Consider the following 20,119-nt stretch of genomic DNA (forward strand, 5'->3'; position numbering starts at 1 on the left):
CAGCAAATATTCCGCTTTAGAGATGCAAAAACCCACCAACTCCACACCGCGCCCTGCTGTACCTCGAAGGTGAGCTCCAGGGGTGTCTCAGTGCTCTCCCTTCTGAAACCTCAGAATACACTCAAGGGCCTCTGCTGAGAGCCCAGAGGAGGGGCAGTCCTCCCTCTGCTCTCCCAGGCAGGCTCCCCCAACAATGCCTTGGGGTGCTCCACGGAATCTTTTTTTTTTTTTTTGGAGACAGAGTCTTGCTCTGTCACCCAGGCTAGAGTGCCATGGCATCAGCATAGTTCACAGCAACCTCAAACTCCTGGGCTCAAGCGATCTTCCCGCCTTGGCCCCCCGAGTAGCTGGGACTACAGGCGCTCGCCACCATGCCTGGCTGATTTTTCCATTTTTTTGGAGACAGGGTCTCGCTCTTGCTCAGGCTGGTATCAAACTCCTGGCCTCAAGTCATCCTCCTGCCTCGGCCTCCCAGAGTGCTGGGATTACAGGCATGAGCCACGGCAGTTGGCCAGAATCTGGTTTTGAAGATGTGGGTGACCCTGAGAGATGGGCCAGGTCTGCGCATGCTCTGGCCTGGCAGGGCCTCCTGAGCCTCCTCTGAGCCTGTCTCGGCCAGCCATCCCTCCACTTGGGCACTCATGCTCTGGCCACTGTGGTGCCCGTGTCCGTGCCAGGCCCTTCCTGGCTGACCACACCCTGTGTGCACCTCTACCAACTGGGTCCCCAAGGCTGCCGCCCCCCTGGATGCCCTCAGCCTTTACCACATGGGAAAACATCCTCTTAAAAAAAAAGTGAAAGACCCGGCTTAGCTGTGTCCCCATACCTAGAGTCACTTGAGGCCAGGACCTGAGCCTGAGGACTCTTGGGAGCCCCTTGTCACCCCACATGGGTCCACGGGGGATTCCCAAATGCACTATGTAAGACCCTCGCCCGTGTCACCTGACACATGAAACAGAGCGGCAGCTGAAGAGCTGTTCCAGCATCCCTGTCCCACTCAGGGGGCTTCCAGGGGTTTCCACACAAACAAGAGCCAGTGAAGTCTGGGTCCCAGTCCTGGGTCTGCAGTTTGGGACTGTGTGATCTAAATCTCCCCGGCCAGCAAATGGGATAATCGCAGCTGCCGCATGGAGACAGGAGGTGGCAGCCCACATTTAGCAGGGCCACAGCTGCCGAGCCCCTGGACACACACCCAGGCCACTTGTGCTGCCCCGCGGCACATGCTGCCCTGTGTTCAGAGGCTGAGGGCAGGTTGACAGGACACTGTAGGAGTGTAGCTACACTTAGAAGGACACACCCAGAGTTTGTCCTCTTCGTTCATGGTGGTGGCATCCCTCATGTTGAGGCCACAGCCCAGCAGGACCAAGCTGCAGGGCCTCAGCGAAGGCCACATCGCTGTTGGGAGAGGGGGTCCTGGGGGCCCACGTGGAGGGAGGCCTGGGGCTTGCTCAGAGGAAATTCTACAGGCCAAGACACGGGCCCTGCGCCATCTATGCTGCGGAAACAGCTCAGGCGAGGCGGGCTGCGCTGTGGCGTGGAGGCCGCTTCAGAACACTCGCTGCCATTTAAAAAGAAAAAGGTCCTGGTACAGTACCGTGGAGAAAGGCAAGATGTGAAATCAGCAAACCAAAGCTCTGCATGGGAGGCGGGCAGTGGGAAGGGCTGCACAGCAAAGGACGGACAATTTTTTTCTCTTCTGCTTCTAAGTCTTTTCTGAACATGTCACATTTCATAATATGGCAAAATATTTCTTTAAAGAAACATTACAGGTCTGTGAGGTCAGACGGGTGAGTGCAGGCAATGAGTGGGCTGGGGACTGCCAGTTCCAGGAGAGACCGGCTGGCCTGGAGGGGAACAGTCCTGGGGCCCCTGGTGCCCTGCAGGACACTGCGTGTCAGACAGTGGCGGAACACGCAGGGAGGGGCACCTACTGTGATCTGTGCCAGCTCGAGGCAGCCCCGCTGGCTCTGGTTCCACTGAGCTCCGGGGCTGCGCCTGACCAACGCGGAGGCCATGAGGCCAGCACCCCTCGGACCTGCCATCTGCCCTATACTTGTCCCACTGTGGGTGCCAAGCTCCCCACCCCAGCCATCCAGGCCAAGGCCAGCCAGCAGCCAGCGAGGAGGCCCAGGCCTGGGCACTCACCCTGTGGTTCCCCAGGACGTAGAAGATGTGGCCCAGAAGAACAAGGGAGCAGGCCGTGAGCCGGTTCAGGTCCTCCGCGTTGGACATCTTTAGAGTTTCTCGCAGAAATCGCCTGCAAGAGGAGAATAGGAGGCTGCTGCCCTGGCCGTGGGACGGAGAGAGCGGCCCCCACCCGCCCGCCGCCCCCTGCCCAGCACTCACTTGGCCTCATTGTAGCGTCCCTGGAAGAAGGAGAAGAGCCCGCGAACGTAGAAGGCTGCTGCTCGCAGGCAGTGTGAGCTGGGGGGGCGGGGGGAGCGCCACGTCAGGGTGGGGTTTTCGAGAAAGAAGCAGGGTAGTGTGTCGGGGGCAAATCTCGGAAAGCCCCCACTACAGAGTGTCTGGGCGGAAGGGTGCACCGGGGGGTCTAGGGCCCCCACAGGAGCTCATCCCACCCACAGAGCACAGGGAGCCCGAGACGGTCCACGCAGTGGCCCCTGGGGCTGCTCACCTGACGGGGAAGCTGTGGTCTGGGTTTATCCTCTCCAGCAGACTGTAGAGCTGGGGGAGGAAGCGCCAGTTAGGACCATGCTGCACTGTCACACAGAGAAGGGGCGGCTGGCATGTGCTGCTGAGGCGCCCAGGGCTGCTGTGACCTCGAGACTCGACCTGGAGGCCTGAGTCCCATGCCCTGGGCTCAGCTGCCCCTGAGCAGCGTGTAGGAGGCGGGTGGTTCATCTGGGGCTGGATCTCAGCGTGAGGCTTTCTTCACACCCACAAGGGGCCTCCAGGGACACTGAGACCCAGGGACTGACTGGCAAGAGCAGCCCCTGGTGTGAAGGGCCTGGGGTGGGATCCTCACACCCTCAGCCTACTCTGCCTTGTGCCAGGTGAGGGGGGCTGGGGGAAGGTCAGCAGGCTGGTCTACATGGGCCCTGGGAGCCAAGGGGTGGATTTTCCCATGCAGGGACCCTGGGATGCTCTGACAGGGGTGTGATGACCGGACTGATGTTTTAGATCCCTTCTGGCTGCCGTGTGGCTGGGCTGGCAGACAAGGGTAGAAGAGGGCTGAGGCTGCACCCAGAGCCAGCCCCTCCTGGCAGCAGAGACACAGGAGAGCCAGGCTCCTCCACGACACTCTGTGCACACACCCAGCCCCAAGACGACCCTGTCTGCTGTGTCCTGACTGCTCGAGCAGCCAGCGCTGGGCCTTCTGCTCCTGCAGCCAAAAGCACCTGAACCACCCTCCTGGGAGGAATCTGGCGGGTCAGCTACCTTTTTCGTTAGACAAGAGCCAAAGGGGGCCTAAACCAGAACAAAGGCTGTGCGTGTGGAAGGGGCCCAATCAGAGACACTTACGGAGGTTGACTCCAAGGCAGGGGGAGGGGCTCTCAGGGCTGAGGGTGATGGCAGGAGGAACCTGACCCTCCTGTCAGAGTCAGCTCAGAAGCCGAGGGCAGGGCACTTGGCCTGTGAGGATGGCCCTAGGCACACCCACCCTCAAGGCTGGTGGCAAGACGACCCGGGGTGAGGGCACAAGACTGCCCAAGCCTCTGCCCCTCAAGACTGAGCCCCAAGACCTGGCCAATGTGCTAGAGCAGACAGCTCAGGCTACGGGGTGGCAGATTTTTTCTGTGGGAGTCAATAAAGCTCGGCTCCTGTTCAACAGGGGAAATGTTCTGTGGCTGCAGGAATGTTTTTGCCCCACACCTGGCCTCTTTTCTCCCAGCCTCGGCTACCGACCCGCCTCTGGCCTTGACTGCTCGTGCTTCTGCATAGGGTGTCATCCCTTGTCGGAGGGGGCACACCCTGGGGCTTGCTGAGATTTGCTGGTGCCCAGGACAGCACCCCGGACCCCGAATGAGAGGAGAATGGAGAGAAAGGATACCAAACATGAAGCATGTCACCTACTACCTCTTGGTGTCTATTGCCTTCCCGTATATACACACTCGCCAGGTTGGTCACAATGAAGGCCCACAACTCCTGGTGGTTGGTGAGCTGGAAGGGAGATGGCACGTTAGGAGGCTGGGCCGGGTATGGCCACGTCACACCAGGGCCCGCTTGGTGGTGTCAGAGCCACCCAAAAGCTCCATGGCAGCTACTTTGGAAATAACTTGCTCTCTTCATTTCAGATGCATCCCACTCACCCCTAAAGCCAAGGGTAATGCAGCTGTTCATTCTTTTCATTACAAAACCATCATCTGGGTTACAGGACAGTTAGAAAACAGAGAAAAGGCAAACCAGCCACTCCTGATCCCACCCTCGGAATGTGCTGCGTCTGGGTCTATTTCCTGCTGTTTCGCAGGACTGAGACCTGGTGGCCCTTCCTCCATACCACTGCTGGCAACTTCTGGGACCCGGGTGCATGCTGACAAAGAGGCACAAGCCAGTCCTGGAGGGACCACTCTTCCCAGGGTGGTGGGGTGGGGAGCTGTCACCCGGGGGTCCAGGAACCGCCCTAAAGGTAGGTGATGCTGTCTGTGTCAGAGCCCAGAAACACTGGCAATGACCAGTGGTGCAGGGACTGTGGTGTCCCTGGCTCTTCTAGGGGAAGGAGAACAGTCAGGAGAGGGGCCAATCCAAGTGGCTCAAGCGCTGCCCAGATCCTGGTTCCCAAGAGGCTGAGGGAGCCCGGGAGGTGCAGACCCCACCCACAGGACCCTGGCACGGCCAAGGAAGCCCAGAGGGTCTTCTGACCCAAGCAAAGATGCTCTGGGATGCAGCACGGGTGGCAACGTTTGCTGTGGGACACAGGAGCACATCTGGGGTCAGGTGGGTTTGGATTTGCACTCGGCGTCACTGCTTCCCGGCTGGGCCATGGAAATGAAGCCCCCTCCTGGCCTGGTGGGGAGGACTCCTGCCTGGGGTGCATGGTTTTGGGCACTTTGATGCTGAACAAAAGCAGCAGCAGCAGCCCCTTGTGGGAGTGAGATGGGGAGGAGGTGGCAAGACCGTCATGGCGCCGGGAAAGGGTCTGGGCACTGCTGCAGCAGGAGCCAGCCAAGGCCCAGGGAATGAGGGGTGCGGGCAGAGGAGCAGGCGCTGAGGCCGAGCTGCACGCCCAGGCATGCCGTCTGCAAGGCACCTGCGCACCTGAGGCCAGCAGCCGGCATGGAGACACCCACAGACATGTGGAACACCCTGGAGGGCAGAGGGGAGACCCCATCCCCCATTTGATAGGCAGAGGGTGTGCACTGCGCTCCCTGTGACCTCGTCTGAGATGAGAATAGAGCAGCCCTTGCTGCCTGACATCTCTACTGGGGACTTTCCTGGAACCACCCAGACGGAAGGTGTCGACAGCGTCCGTTTCTTGTGAGGACACCGAGGCTGAGGTAGGGACACATTGTCTGGTCTTAGAGCAAGGCAGGCAGAGCTGGGACCCGGGCCTGGGCTGGGTCACCCCTTGAGGACATGGCAATAGCCTTCTTCCAGGGCCCGGTGGGACCCTAGTGTGAGGCCGGAAGCCTGGGGTGTTTATACCTCCTCCCTGACCCAGCAGGACCAGGTATCTTCTGCCCATGCAGCACCTGGGGGGCATTCCAGCTCTGCCACTCACCATGGGGTGACTCCAGGGAGCCCCTGAACCTGGGTGACTCCATGTCTTCCGCTGCAACAGGAGCCATCCCAGCCTGGGGGCGGTGGGTGTCACAAGGCTCCCAGTCCGATGTGAAAGGGGCTGGGCCTCTCCCTCACACCTGTCCTCGGGCTAGCGCAGGAAGCCCCCAGCCCTGGCTGGCCAGGAGCCCACCTCGCCCATAGCCATCCCTCAGCTGGGTAAACAGCATGATGTCACTGTCATGCCAGCATCAGGCTAACTGCTGTGAAGCTGCCCTCTGGGACCGCAGCTTCACGTGGCTGACCTAATGTGGCTGCTGTCCTCATCACAGACTGCGCCTGAATCCTTATTCAGAAGTGTCGCCTGCCCCAGGAGCCAGGGGCCGGCACCTTACCCGCAGGGCTGTGGTGAACTGGGCTTCCGCGTTGTCCATGCAGTTGACGGAGACACAGTACAGACCCTGGAAGAAGAAGGTGCTGTCACTCAGGGTGGCCTCTGGGGGGTCCCCAATGAGGGCTTAGATCAGAGCCACATGCAGCTTGCCCGGGGCTGACACTGGCTGCACCTGGATGAACACGACACGCGACTTTCCTGAGCCAGCGACGATAAAGATACTGTGTCTGATAATTCCACCTCCCAGGCCCAAGTCAACTTGGGACTCGATGAGATGCTTCTCAGAAGAAAGCTCACTGGGAACACTCAGGATTCTGCCTGGGGGGTGGTCATGGGGTTCTTCACTAGGAATGTTCCGGATCCTGACTGAGGTGGTTACGTGATTATTTACTGGGAACGTTCCAGATTCTGCCTGGGGTGCTGTCCCGGGTTTACTCACCAGCAGCGTGTGCAGCTGTGCCGCGTGGTTGGAGAAGAGCCGGGGGGACTGCTGGCACAGCTGGCAGACCTGGGAGATCTGCCGAAGAGAGCATGCCCGTTGTCACACGGCCTGTAGCCTGGGACCCGGTGTCTGAGCAGCACTGGAGAGACCCCACAGCTGGCAGGTATGCCGGTGCCCTGCCTGCCCAAACTGGGATACAAAGTCCAGGTGGATGTGCCCACCATAATGGCAAAGTATGGCCCTGACCCCATCATGGACAGTGACCCTTGTCCGTTACCCGCCTTCCCTGTCCTTCCCAACGTGTGTCTTGGCTGTACAGCACGCTGGCCTACTCGGGGCCCCCATGCCCTCAGCAGCACGGGCACCTGAGGTTACAAACCCTGGGGCAGGACAGGGTATGAGGATCACTGTCCGAGGACCCCAAATCCCTGGACACCATGTGCAACATTCCCTGGGCGTGCCAGCTTTTGGGAAAGGGGCCACGAGTTTTTGCACCGGGTTCTCTAATCAGTAATCCCCACGCAGGGCTGTGAACTGCTGAGTGACAGTGAGACAGCACGACACGACGTCCTGCCAACGTGTGATTGGTGAGTTCCCAGTTTCCTGTCTGACACCTCTGAGACCTGGCAAACCCGTGTGTCTGCACAGCCCCCACTGGCCCTACCTCCTGCAGCGCCGTGGCCTTGTGCCCCGTGACGAGCCGGCACATGATGATGTGCTCCAGGAGGATCACTTGGAAGGAGGACAGGATGGGGCTGCAGTCGAGCACTGCGGAGGAGAGTAGTGGGTGAGCACGCAGCGCAGGAGGCCCAGCCCCACCTCGCCCCCCGTCCCTGTCTCCTGCCACAGCAGCCTGGCACCCACCCCGTCATCCTCCTTAGTCCTCATTGTACCCTCAGTGTGAGGGAGCTCATCTCTGTGTCCAGGTGAGGAGACAGCGCTAGAGTCAGGGACTGATTGCCAGAACGTTCTAAGAGTAAGGAATCCATGGATTTGTCTTTGATTCTCACCCCACTAAACACGCAAGGGCATTTGGATATGGCAGGTTCTAGAAATGTGGAAGTTGCCTTGGATCACAAGACCCTGTGACAGGGCCTCAGGTAGCAGTGTGGCTGGGGGACCCCGGGTGGGGCCCCAGCTCCTGGCAGCCCTGAGCAGCTGTCCGCATGTCAGAACCACACAGCATGGCTCTTTCCCAATCTGGCCACAGAGAAAGAGACACACGGGCCCCACAGGCTTTGGTCTTCCCCAGTTCTAATGACTTCTCCCCCAGCAGTGCTCCCAAGGGAGCACACCATCAAATTAACAGGGACGCTGAGCCAGCCAGGGACACCTGGGGCTCTGGGTTTGTGCCAGTCAAAGGACCCTGGTTCCACAGGATGGATTAAATAGGTGAGTGGTTGGAAAGAACCTGTGACCTCCAAAGGACCTGCTGTCAGTCAGTGAGAGCTGAGTTCCAGTCACAGCCTCCCCTGAGCGTATCCCCGTCACAATGTGGCTAATAGTTGGCAAAAGCAGCCACCACTTGCTTCACCTGAGCATCTGGTTTGCTGCAGGGCCCTGGCCCCTGAACCCATGCCTGGCCTGCTGTGCTCTGACAACAGCCACTGGCATTCACCAACTGGGGATGAAGAGACCCTCCCAGGCAGGGACTGCTCCAGCGCTGTGGTCAGTCAGGGTCATTCGGTCCCAGCACAGGCAGCGTCTGGCCAGGCTGCCCACCAGGGGGCGCTGTGGCCACACAGCCGCCGGACACTTACTCTTGAGCTTCTCCAGCTGCATGAGGGCCTTGTCGGTGTACTTCTGCGCCTTCTCCAGGTAGCCGGCCTGCATGGAGTGCATCACGGTCACCTGGTGACAAGACAGATGGCAGTGGGTGGGGGCCCTTTTTCCACCTGCCCACCCTGGCCTCAGGCCCCAGCAGGGACGCACCAGGTAGACAAGCACACACATGTGCTCCTTGGGCAGCCAGTGGAAGAGGTCGGCGGGGTTGCTGGGCAGGATCTCATCGTCGTGCAGCGTGGAGATGGTCTGGATGCACTGCTGCAGCTGCTTCAGGCACGGCTTCACGCTCTTCACCTGCGAGGCGGGCACCCTCGCCTGAGTGCCTGCTCCTGCCCTGCAGCTCCCCACCAGCAGCCAGGGCCCTCAGGAGGAGGCCAGGCCCGACCCAGCCACCCCTCTGCCCCTTCCTCCTGGGAATGTCCACATCCACCTCCTGGGAGAGGGATCCACCCCCCACCCCATCCCCATGGATTAGCCGGGCTCTCAGGGCACACAGCAGGGCCAGGCGGATCGTCGCAACACCAAGGCCCAGGAGAGGCCTGTCTACAGAGTCTGCTGGAGCTGCACCTGGCCTTCCTGCAGCCAGACCCCGAGAAGGCAGGAGTAGGAGTAGAGTAGGCTGGGACACCTCAGGGGTGGGCGGTGGCCCAGGAGTCCCACAGGTGCCATGCCTAATACAGACTGGCTTGTCTGCACCGGGCCCGAGGGACGTCTCTGCAGCCCCAGTGCCCCATGAGAACAGGTGGCTGCAGTCTGCTCCGCGTTCTACACGCTGAGCTGGCACTTGCCCTAAGGGGCAAAGGTGGGTGTGGGTGGGGGAACTGAGGAAGCCCCCTGCCAAGAGGTCCAAAAATGCTTTCCGGGCCCTCGCTGCTGCTGGGCTCCACCAGTGACTGGCCCACTGGGATGGGGGTGGGGCTGAGGGGGACAAACAGCCCCACCCTGCAAAGGGCCGAGATGGTCACACAAATACAGCAGGTGCTTGAGCACCTGCTTTGTGCCAGGCACCACCCCCAAACCCACATGGTTTATTCTCTTGGATTCTCCGAGCATTGGAGGCCTTGGAGGCTTTGGGTGTTTTGTGCACTGAGCAAACGTGTGTGAGGCCACATGTCACTATTTCTAGGGTGAGGGCAGGGCCACTGGGACAGACCTGGCTCCCAGAGACAAGAATATCTGGCAAGTGTATACCAGAGCGGGGTGGGGGTGTGTGTGTATGTGTTGGGGCTGGGGTGACAGCCCTGCCATGTGAGGAGAGGCGATGACAGAGCAGACCTCTTGCCCGGAGGCCCATCGTTCATGTGCCGCCTGTGCCTACCCGCCACCCTCTAGCAGCCCTCCTGTGAGAGGCACCACGTACCTGCCCCGCATCCAGGTAGTGGGTCACCTGCAGCACCAGGAAGAAGACACGCAGTGACTCCTTCTGGATGGGGTTCCCCTGCCAGTTCTCCACGATCTGTCCACAGAGGGTGAGCAGTGGGTGGACCTCCTGCAACTTGCGCTCCATCAGCAGCAACTGGGGAGGCAGAGGCGCGTGAGCTGGGCCCTGGGCTTGCGGGAGCCCCTCCCGGGAGCATAGGGCCACCTGCCCGCCTGCCTTAGGCGTGCCACTCCTGCCCCAGGGAGCAAAGCCAGCCTGAAATCCCAGCCCCAGCCGCTCGAAACCAGGCTCCCGCCTCAGCACAAATCTAAGCAGAACTTGTGGTGGCCCCAGCCCCATCTCCCCAATACCTGTGGGCACCTAGCCATCCTGCCCAGCCTTGACTTACCATCCCCTTGCTGAGGAGGAACAGCGCCCTGGAAAACAGAGACAGGGAGTCAGGTCTGAGAAGGCCCCAGAGGCTCCCAAGCTAACTGTGGGTGCCCCAGTGCTCACAGGACCTAACACGCCATCTCGGGGGAAGGTTAAATGGATCACAGGGAACAGTACTCAATGAGGTTTGTTTTATTTACGCGACTGCTCTATTTTGTTTTATTCTATCTGTATTTACTTTTCTTGCAAGGTTTAGACACAATAGTGTGGTTCAAAAGCCCAGAAGACACAGCACTCAGAAGGCGGTGTTCCCGGTGGGCTAGAGGATGGCGCACCGCTCTAATCTCAGTCCTGCTGACACAGCAGACATGGGCTCGGCGTCAGCAGCCACACTGGGCAGGGGCAAGCGGCAGACTCGGGCCCATCTGCCCTGCACTGCCTGGTCCGTGAACTGGGCTGAGCCTCCTCGCGTGCCTCTCAGGGCAAAGGGGACGAAGTTGGGAAGCCCCAGGCATATCAGCAGCCTCGCCTCTAGTCACCACCTTCACCCTCGGGAGACGTCTATAGTCTCTCTTAAACCTTCTGCACTTTCTAAAGTAGCACGTGCAGCTGTCCTTGGCAAGAAAAATAATACAATATATCAAGGAAAGTTTAGAAAACAGTATAAGTAACAGAGGAGGGAGGTGGGGTGGCCCTGCCCCACCTCAGCCCTGGAGGTGTGCAGCATGCTGGTAGTGGGCTTGTGGGGACCCTGCCTTTAGGAGCAGCTGTAATTGTGCAGTGCCAAATTTTGGGGAGCCCCCAGTTTTTTCAACATTGAATCCTTTCCTCTGCCATCCTTCGCAGAGCACCTGTGTGCTGTGGCCGACACCCTACCAAGCAGGTGCTGTTCTCCCCATTTTACAGGTGAGGAGACCAAGGCAGAGAGGTCAAGTTTGCACAGCGTTCGAGGGCTAGAGCAGGGACACGCGCTGAGCAGCTCGGCTCCCCTGCCTGTCTCCAGGCCACAGTGCTGATCCCTATCATTAGCTCACGGCATGAACACTCGTGAACACTCAGGGATCTATCTACCCAGCTTCTGCTTCTTGAAATCTAAGGGAGGAGACATCACATCAAGGTTCCCATGTTGTCTCACAAAAAATGTGCTTGCTTAGAGGCTCTGTGTCACTGGTGAGAGGCCCTGAGCCAGGAGACCTGCAGGCACCGACCCTCGGCCACTCTGCACAGACCACATGTCCACTCCAGGCTGGCTGCCCACAGCAGCCTGTCTGGGAAGCACATAGGGGAGTAGGCAGGGTGGACAAGCAACAGCTCTGCCCCACCCCCCGGCAGCACTCTAGGGACAAGGACACCCTTTGGGGAGCTGTCAGGAGTTGCGTGGTGCCCAATGGGTGCTCACAAGTCTAGAGCTTAGAGTGGGACTGAGAGCAGAGTTGGAGGCTGCTGTGTCCCGACAACTCCATGGTACAAGTGCACTCTGACAGACAGGGGGCCAGTCCCAGTGCACTCTCACTCAGGCCAGGAAGGCCCTTTGTGGGAACCTTCTAGAATCCCAACACACAGAGTAAGAGTACTGCTGCCTGGAGCCTGCCCGCTACAGAGGATTCCTCTATGTGGGGGGAAGAGACAGAGAGGAGGCCCTCGCGGAGGGCACACAGGGAGCACAAGAGCTCCCTGACCTCTAACCCCAGGATACCAGTCTCCAGACAGTTTAAGCAGCTTCGTGCATAACATGAACCTATGTCCCTTCTGCTACACAAATGCTGGCCTGCTCTGCCTCCTGTTATGCACTGACAAGCTCCTTGGCCCCCCGAGCGGGCGGACACTGAAGCGGCCTACGGTCAGTGCCATGCACGCCCCACACCAACAAGGACACATTTGTGCGATGAAGCCCAACAGCTGAGCAAATGAGACGAGCACTTTCTATCGCAAGCACGCTAGAAATGAGCAGGTCCCACGGGGTGGAGCATGCCGGCTGCCCCTCGCCCTCAAGAAAGTGACTCGCCAACATTTCACTTTATGAACCAACGGTGCGAAATGCTTCCTGGTGCAGCTTTAATCTCCAAGCCCCTCGTTATGTGTGAGGGTGGCCATCTTTCCACGCTGCAGTGCTGACTGTTTGCTGTCTCTGATTAAGAGGGCTGAGCCCTCTCTATGCAAGCGAGCAGGAGGGGAGGGGGAGCTGCTGCCTACCGTGTGTACTCGGATCCCACCACCCGGGCGTACTCGGCCCCCACGCCCAGGAGGTCGCAGGCTGACACCAGGTCCTTCTCAAGTGTGTGCAGTTGCTAAAAAGGAGAGAGAGCAATGACCTTTGCTGCCAAACCCCTCTGTTTTACAGAGGCTGGCCTGGCTGCTTTGTTAGCAAGTTCAACCAAACCTCCCCACACATCAACAAAATTGCCTTAGTGTCAGTTTTGAGCTAAATTAACCAAATTATCACATCAATGTTAATTGCTTTGGATACAGAGCTCCAGACTGCCTACAGTATATACATCATCTAAACTTAATGGTGCCTGCTGTACACATTATCTAAACTTAATGGTGCACAGAACCAGCAGTTAATGTTTTCTGGGCACAGATTCCACCCCTGCCTCCGTCCTCTCGGGGCTGTTTGAGCGCTTCCTAGGTGACCTGTGGGGTTGAGTCACTGGGGGCATCTCCAGGGCCCACAAGGAGGGACTCCCTCAGGGTAAGTGTCCAGGGGAGTTTCAAATACAGAAGCCCTAACAGGCTGAAAGGGGGGCAAGAACCTGGCTTAAGCCTGGGAGGCACACCTGTGGCACAAGCACATGACCCACCAACTCTGTGACCTAGGGCAGGTGACTCACTGCCTGACCTGCTCCCTCCTCTGCCAATGGGCACAAGTGTGCGTGGGACGATGAAAGGAGCCAGTGTGTACAAGTGGGGCCTAAGCGGGCCTCGGGAGCGGGGGAAGGGCCTTGGGAGCCCCTGCTGCTGGGTGAGCTTTTCCCATTAGGGCACTTTCCCAGCCAGACCCTCCTGGGGTGAAGGGCTTCGTGGAGGACACTCCCAATCCAGGGTCCACATGCTGCCTGCCTAGGTGGGTGACAGGGCTGTGCCATGGGGAGGCCTGGAGGGCAGGCTGGGTCAGGACTAGAGAGGCTGGGGGCCAGCCAGAGATGGACAGCTGAGGATACCCAGTCACAGGGAGGTACAGCAGAGCCCAGGACAGAAGAGGTGCCCACACGATGGTGCCTGTGGCCCCGCCACTACAACCAGGAAGGCCCAGCCTAGAAAGTCACCCCCTCCCCCAACTGAGCATCTTGGAGGGCAGGGACTGGGGCTCCAACTACGTCTGGGGAGCTAAAGGGAGCTGGAAGGGGAACCGTGTGGATTCCAGGACGAGGCTGTGCCCCAGGGGCCCCCGAAACTAGGGCTCTGGGAAACAAGGCTTGACTTGGGCATTTGTTGCCCAAAGGCAGCCCCTTGGAATCTCAGTGCAGCTCTTACAAAAACACAGCAGCTCTCTGGTAGGAAAAGCTCCTTGGATTTCAATAAGCACAGGCCAAAAGGAGCAGCCAGGAGGAGGGTGAGCAACATGCCCTCTGATGGTCCCCAGGGAGACAGGCACTGCCACCGATCACCCCTGGGTGGTGCTGAGTGAAGACGCTAGAGGAGGCTTGTGAGCAGGTTAAAGGAACACCCCCATATCGCCACCCACTCAGCATGGCAGCTCGAGGGGGCCTGTGTATCTCAGACTCTGCTGTTGCTTGTACTCGGGGTGTGTGTGCCCCAGAGTCATGGCCTCTGCGGGCCTGTCTGGGCCACAGCACTCACCGCGAGCTGGAAGAGCAGGCGGCAGTGCCAGTACGGGGTCTGCTGAGAGATCTGGATCGCCTTCCGCAGCAGCGGCTTTGCTGCATCGACGGAATTCTGAAAGGAAATAGTCACGTTTGAGGAGGGGGGAGAAAAAAAACAAGCCGACAATCAAGCTGGGTTTCTTAGCGGCAGCTGTGGTGCCAGAAGGCGGTTCCTGTTCATGCTTACCAAAGGATTTTTTTGGACTGCCAATTAAGTTTATTAAAAGCAAGAAAGATATTTTATTGGGCTCACTAGCTGGGAAGTTTCTGCACCACTCTTAAAATAACTTCCCATTCAACTAAACTGAAAGTAGCTTCAGTTCAAAATCCTTAACAGACAAATTGAAAGCAGGTTCCCAAATCTGTGTTCTCAGACCACAGAGAGACAGCAGGGTGTGAAACACACCGCCCTGCCGCCCGGCTACCTCAAGGTGTCATGTTCCGAGCGGAAGAAGGCGAATTTTCAGCTACGACTGAAATCAGAAATCGGATTAAGAAGGCAAACTGTACAGACTCGTTAGGCTAGGATCGAGGCTGCCTTTCCTAGCAGTCTCCAGCAGAAGACGACTCTGCCGGCCCTTGTCGGCATGTGATTGCCCCAACGCTGGGCTGTAAGAGGAAGGAAAGTAATTTGAAGAGTTAAAAGCCAGAGTGGATTTCAGCTCTCCAGAGCCACTGTTTGCCATTGTGTCTTAGCGACAAGGAGAGACATTTTGCTTTCAGAAACCTTAATGTGTTCTTACCTCTTGACAATATAATTCAGATAACAGACTTGCTGCTTCAAATTTAACATCTTCGAACTGCGGGATCTAGTGACATCCAGTTAAGGAAGTACAGAGACTGCAAGGAAAGGTCAGTTTAGAAGGCGACAGCTCGGGGCTCCTACACCGCAGACGTCTGCCAGGCAGCGTGTCCCTGTCTGCCTTGAAATTCCAAGTTCTGGTGTCCCCCAGCGAACCCTGAGCTTGTCACAGGGCGGGGCTAGGAGCTGGATGCCGGAGTGTGAAGGGAAGACGACAGGAGCACGGCGTCCAGGCGAAGCTGCTGGCCTCAAAGGGAGCTGAGTGAGGATTCTCTAGGCGGCCTGTGGGGCAAAGCCTACACTCTCTGGTTACTACAACATGAGATGGGATTCAAGTTTCTAAGACATTCTCGTTATTCAAACAGAGAATTCCTTAAAGGGAACAGCACCAACAAGAAAAGGATACTTGCTGTGATATTAACCACTGAAAGAGAAAGAAAAAAGAATTACTTCTCAAGCAGACACTTGGCATCTGGTTATGGCTCGCTTTGGGGTTTGCACAGGTTGTCCTGTTATCAAAGGCTGTCCAGTGTCCGGTTAAGTGGGAAGGGGGCCTGCTTGGCCTGAGAGGGTGGGCTCGCTTTCCCTCCAATCCAGCAAGGGGAACAGAAGCCACAGAGTGCCTGGCAGGTGCCTGGGGAAGAGGGGACACCCCCTTCCGACAAAGAGGAGAGGCTGGTGCTCTGAAGTCAGACCCTACCTGCCGGTGGCCGGGAACTGATTCGGGGGAAGGAGCGCAGAGGTGACCTGGCCCCACCGAGGCCCCCACGTGCCACAATGAAGTAGGGCCGACTGTCAGGCAAAGCATTAGACAAGGAATCAGTTACAACCAGAGAGTGGGTCTTAGGGCATCAGTCCTTCATGAACAAGTAACAGCAGCGTGGAAATGAGCAAAATGAGCCTCGCAAAGAGGAGGGAGAAGCGCTGGGACGACACTCACGACATGTGCCAAGAATGCAGTTCAGACAGTAACAGGATCCAACTGAGGGACCACCGTGCCCCAGGTTCCATGTTCCAAAAGGCTCCCGGGCTAGTCCACCACACTGCCCCGGTCAGACCTCCTCAGGACCCAGCACGCACGCCTAACGCCGCTCCTGCCAGGTACCACAGACGTTCGAAGAGCAACTGGTGCCTGCCAAGAGCCTTGGCGGCTGCTGGATGGTAGACCTGGAGCTGAGGAGAAGACTCCAGCTCCCCGCGCTCTGTGGGAGAACGGTGTGGGACGGGGACACCTGGGATTGGGCCTTGAAAGGAAGTGAGGGGGGTTCCCACGGAAAAGGGGGAGCAGGAGGTGCTCCAGGCAAAGAGCCCATGAGAAAGGCACAGAGGTCCAGGGAGGTGTGGCTGGAAGGCTGCCAGGTCTCTGTGTTATTCACATGGCAACAGTGACCACAGTCCCTATCCCCGGCTGTGGGTTAGAATGTCCCTGATGTCACCCGTGGAGCCTGATCCAGTCAGGGGCAGAAAAGAACAGTGCGTGACCAAATCTGAGTTTTAAGACCTTCCTGGATGCAGCAAAAAGAATGAATGAAGAGAGGGAGGAGGAGCCAGTGAGGCCTGGGGGGTCAGCAGGTGGGGTTGAGGGCGGGGACTGGAGATGCCTCTGGGGTGAGGGTGAGCAGCGGCTGGGGAGACGTGGAGCTGTGTCTAAAGCCAAATGCCCACAAGACACAAGTGGGCCGGGAGGGACAGCTTTGGGAGCGCGAGCCAGAGCCAGAGCCACAGGCTCCTGACACACACGTGCACACACGCACACAAGCATGTGCGCAGAGGCTCAGCAGTCCAGGCAAGAGGTGCTTTGCAGCCAGCACAAGAGTCTGCCTCTGCTGGTCCCCTCCCAAGGCCTCCCTTGTGGCAGGGACAGGAAGGGCAGGGGGCCTTCGGCAGGGCAGGGCAATGGCCTGCCACCAGGAATGTGGCCCCAGAAGCAAGGCTCCTCAGCTGGAGGCCATGTTTGGGGGAACAGCAGGAACATGTATAATGTTGATGGAGGAGAAGTTGGGGTGCTTTCCAGAGAAGTTGCTGCTCCCCACAGACCAGCAAGAGAAGAGGCCCAGAGCACCAAGAGAAGCTCCAGAAGGCCACCGACTGGGAGGGATGCCTGGTCACAGAGGAAAAAGGGGACACGTGGAAGAGGCTGAGGAGATGAGCTAGAGCTGGGCTGAGGTCCCACCCAACCCTGGGATCCATCTCCAGTGCCTCGTGGTTCTGTGATTCGGTCACCATGGGGCAGGCAAGGCCCCCACGCGGAAGGGGAGCCCTTCAGAGAGTCCCAGGTGGATAAATGGCATGCTGCCACGTACGATAAGCAGACACCCAGCCTGGGGACCAAGATGTAAGCCTGGCACCCACAGCTGAGCTTGTGAGTCAGGCCTGGACGCGCCTCAGCCCTGTGACAAAGCCGGCCCCGTTGCTGTGTGTCACTGCACCCGGCAGAGGCAAGCAAGGAGCGAGACAAGAGGTGAATCCCCCCAGTCCTATGTGGGCAGACAAGCCTTCCTTTCAAGTCTGCGGCCCAGGGATGCTCTCCCCCCAACTCAAGGCCGCTCCCAGTTTGGAGCTGAGGACAGTCCACACGGCATGTCTGTGGCAGGTGGACTCAGAAGGGATGCAGCCAATCGCTCTCGGCCCGGGGAGGGCCGCACCACACCCACTTCTCAGAGCTTCAGCCTGTGCCGCCAAGCTCGGGCCTGCGTGGGCCCGCCAATGTCTCCTCATAACAGCTTTTCGTCCCTTCTCCTTTTGAGACTTCTGTGTGGCCAGTCAGTAGACAGTTGGGCTGGACCTAATTTCCTCTGACCCACTGACACCTCTGCTTTATGAGCCAGATGTGTCTGCTGACAATCAGCTTCCCTCTCTGCGAGCTCCTCTGTGTGCTGACAGGAGGGCTGGAGAAAGAGAATCCCACCTCTCCCCTGGGGAAGGAGGGGCTCTCAGCAACTACCAGTGAGCTGGGAAATAACTTGCCCAAAGGCTCAAGACTCGAACATTCTCTTCTTCTGGAAGGCCTCATAGGCTGGCATTAGCGGGAGTCGGAAGGACCGACTGGGGGCCAGAGAACTAGGTTCAAAATGTGGATCCACTATGAGACTTAGCAACGCTCCAAGGCTTGCGAGAAATTGGATCCTAGCACTCTTTGACATCCGTTTCCCAGGGCCACTGACCTACCTTTCTCTGGTACACAGGGAGTGGCCCCTCACTTTAAATACATACAAAGAGGATGTGCCACAATGTGTGCCTCTAAATTGTGTTTACAGTGCCTTCAACAAGATGACACACGGTAGGTACTCGGGAAACATTTGTCGTGTGAACAATGGCTTTATCCATTGGATAAGGAAGAGTTTACCTAGCATCACCGGGAAATCGAGGCTTCCTCACGTGCAAATGACCACAGAACTGAGGCTATGCCTTTCAGACACAAAGCTCTAATTCCCAAACAGCATCAGATTTCTTGCTGTCTTCAAATGTCACTGCTTTTTGACCAGGGCATCAGCATCAGTGACGCCTTGACAATCTGCACAACGACACTGTTCCTAAGGGTGGGCTGGGCTGAGTGTCACGGTGAGCTAGTCACTTCCCCAGAACTGCCAGTCTGATGCCAATCAAACAACTTCATTTTTGTACCTCTGTAAAACTTTTAACATAAATTTGCAAATCAGAAATATAAAGGAAGCAGAAATTATACCCATCTCACAAAGTACGTAGGATATCCTATCCAAGGTTGCTAGGTCATTGCTATGATTTTTACTATGTAATGTCAAAAGGTATCTTTTATGTCTCCTTCCTCATGATGAGAAAGAGGCCAAAGTGAGAGCCCCTCACCCCCAGGTGGCCTGCAGAGAGCAGGGCAGGGATGCGAACATCCTTGCCAGAAGCCCCTGGTGTTGCCTTGGGGCTCTCGGGGGAAGCCAGTTGGTGGTGGGGTGGGGGGCTGTTGCTGCAGGACCAACAGGCACCATGTGGGGTGGGAGGGCCCAGGTCAGCACACCTCTGGTGCCTGGAGGATACGGTCCAAGGCTGAGAGTGTTTCAAGGCTTCTTATTTCTTGAAACCAAAGTAACTGTTTTTTTTTTCTAAATCAGGTTTTTTTAAGCCACCACAATATGTAGAAATAGTTACTGACTATGACTCCCCTGGGATAGAAGATAGAAGCAAAGCATTTAGGAGCCTCCCTTGCCTCTTCCTGCTGTGTTAATGTGGCTACATACATCCTCCTGGAGTACCCAGTGTGGTTATCAGCGAGTTGGAAGTGGGCCTTACCCTGTGGGTTTGTTGAGGGTCCAGCGAGACTTTGCCCTGAGAAGCACCAATGCAGGGCCCGGCAATACAGAAGGCACCAATGGTATCACCATAAATCGCAAGCAGGAATGGGAAGAATTGGGGTGGGAGGGGAAGACACCAGTTGGTAGAACCATGAGGTGACAGTTCCTAAACAGATCTCACACCCTTAAGTCAGACGTGACTCAGAGATAGAGAGCAAAGGAAATGGAATCGAAAACAGGAGGGAGCAAAGACTCCCCCATGAAAGTAAAACGACCAGCTCTGCACAGTCTCTGTTTCCTGCCGATGGAACTTAACTGGACACAGCCACAATCCTGAAAGATGAGAGAACTGCTGCAGCTGCACCTGATGAGGAGTGGCTCACAACCAAGCCCTGCTGGGCCCCAGAAGACAAAGAGAGGCATTTCATCACTTGCTGGGAAAGTAAACCTTAGACTAAACTCAGGCTAAACCTGGATGCAGAATTAATAAGCACCTGACCTGCACAGTCTGGAACTGCTTTCTAAGTCACATGAGCAAAACCACCGTCAGAAAGCAGCCCCATTCTAGATACACACAGATAAGCAAACACGGCATTGACATGGACATGCAGTGAATAACGAGCATTGTTCAAAGAACTGCCTGGATTATAGAAAATAACAAACAATTCCTTTTAGAGAAGTGGTATTTATTCCTTGGTGGCTTTCAAATCAGGAAAATCTAAAAATGATGATGCACTTTCTAGGCCAAGGGATAAAAAGGACTATATGATCAAAAGTAAAAAAGTTAAGGGGGAAATGGATATACAGGCACATTCTCTTGGTGCCACAGCAGATGTGCAAATGACTGAATCGGATCTGTCTGCTTGAAAGACAGGTGCAGAAACAAAGCAAAAGCCACGGGGTCTGCAAGATGAGAGGACTGAAAAAATCACACAGGGGTAGGTGTGCAGCAGGAAGACGGGAAAGCAAAATAAAAAGGAACAGAATCTGACAGGATCTGCAGAAACGGCTTTGCAAATTCTCTAGCCAAGAAATTTCTTTCTTCGTCCCCACCCCCCCCCCACCTCGAGACAGAGTCTCGCTCTGTTGCCTGGGCTAGAGTGCTGTGGCGTCAGCCTAGCTCACAGCAACCTCAAACTCCTGGGCTCAAGTGATCCTTCTGCCTCAGCCTCCCGAGT

General features: G+C 57.2%; 1 protein-coding gene across 6 annotated transcripts in view; it reads right to left on the reverse strand.

Moving 5' to 3' along the window:
* The window catches only part of MAU2 (MAU2 sister chromatid cohesion factor), a 28,519-nt gene that overhangs the window by 4,379 nt on the left and 4,021 nt on the right, over positions 1-20,119 (reverse strand). For 2 of the 6 annotated variants that reach the window (XM_012654050.1, XM_012654047.1), the window contains exons 2-16: positions 15,086-15,103; positions 14,621-14,686; positions 13,855-13,950; positions 12,247-12,341; positions 10,070-10,097; positions 9,661-9,816; positions 8,448-8,594; positions 8,276-8,366; positions 7,180-7,283; positions 6,513-6,590; positions 6,075-6,140; positions 4,039-4,122; positions 2,636-2,685; positions 2,347-2,424; positions 2,146-2,257 (exon numbers count right to left, since the gene is read on the reverse strand). In XM_012654050.1, coding sequence (XP_012509504.1) covers positions 2,146-2,257; positions 2,347-2,424; positions 2,636-2,685; positions 4,039-4,122; positions 6,075-6,140; positions 6,513-6,590; positions 7,180-7,283; positions 8,276-8,366; positions 8,448-8,594; positions 9,661-9,816; positions 10,070-10,097; positions 12,247-12,341; positions 13,855-13,950; positions 14,621-14,686; positions 15,086-15,103 — 1,269 coding nt within the window. Of the gene's footprint in view, positions 1-1,340; positions 1,559-2,145; positions 2,258-2,346; positions 2,425-2,635; positions 2,686-4,035; positions 4,123-6,074; positions 6,141-6,512; positions 6,591-7,179; positions 7,284-8,275; positions 8,367-8,447; positions 8,595-9,660; positions 9,817-10,069; positions 10,098-12,246; positions 12,342-13,854; positions 13,951-14,620; positions 14,687-15,085; positions 15,104-20,119 lie in introns of those variants that run through there. The other 4 variants (XM_012654049.1, XM_012654046.1, XM_012654052.1 and 1 more) reach the window with 3 other exon arrangements.

The sequence above is a fragment of the Propithecus coquereli genome, unplaced genomic scaffold (assembly GCF_000956105.1).
Source record: "Propithecus coquereli isolate 6110/MARCELLA unplaced genomic scaffold, Pcoq_1.0 Scaffold438, whole genome shotgun sequence".
Classification (NCBI taxonomy): domain Eukaryota; kingdom Metazoa; phylum Chordata; class Mammalia; order Primates; family Indriidae; genus Propithecus; species Propithecus coquereli.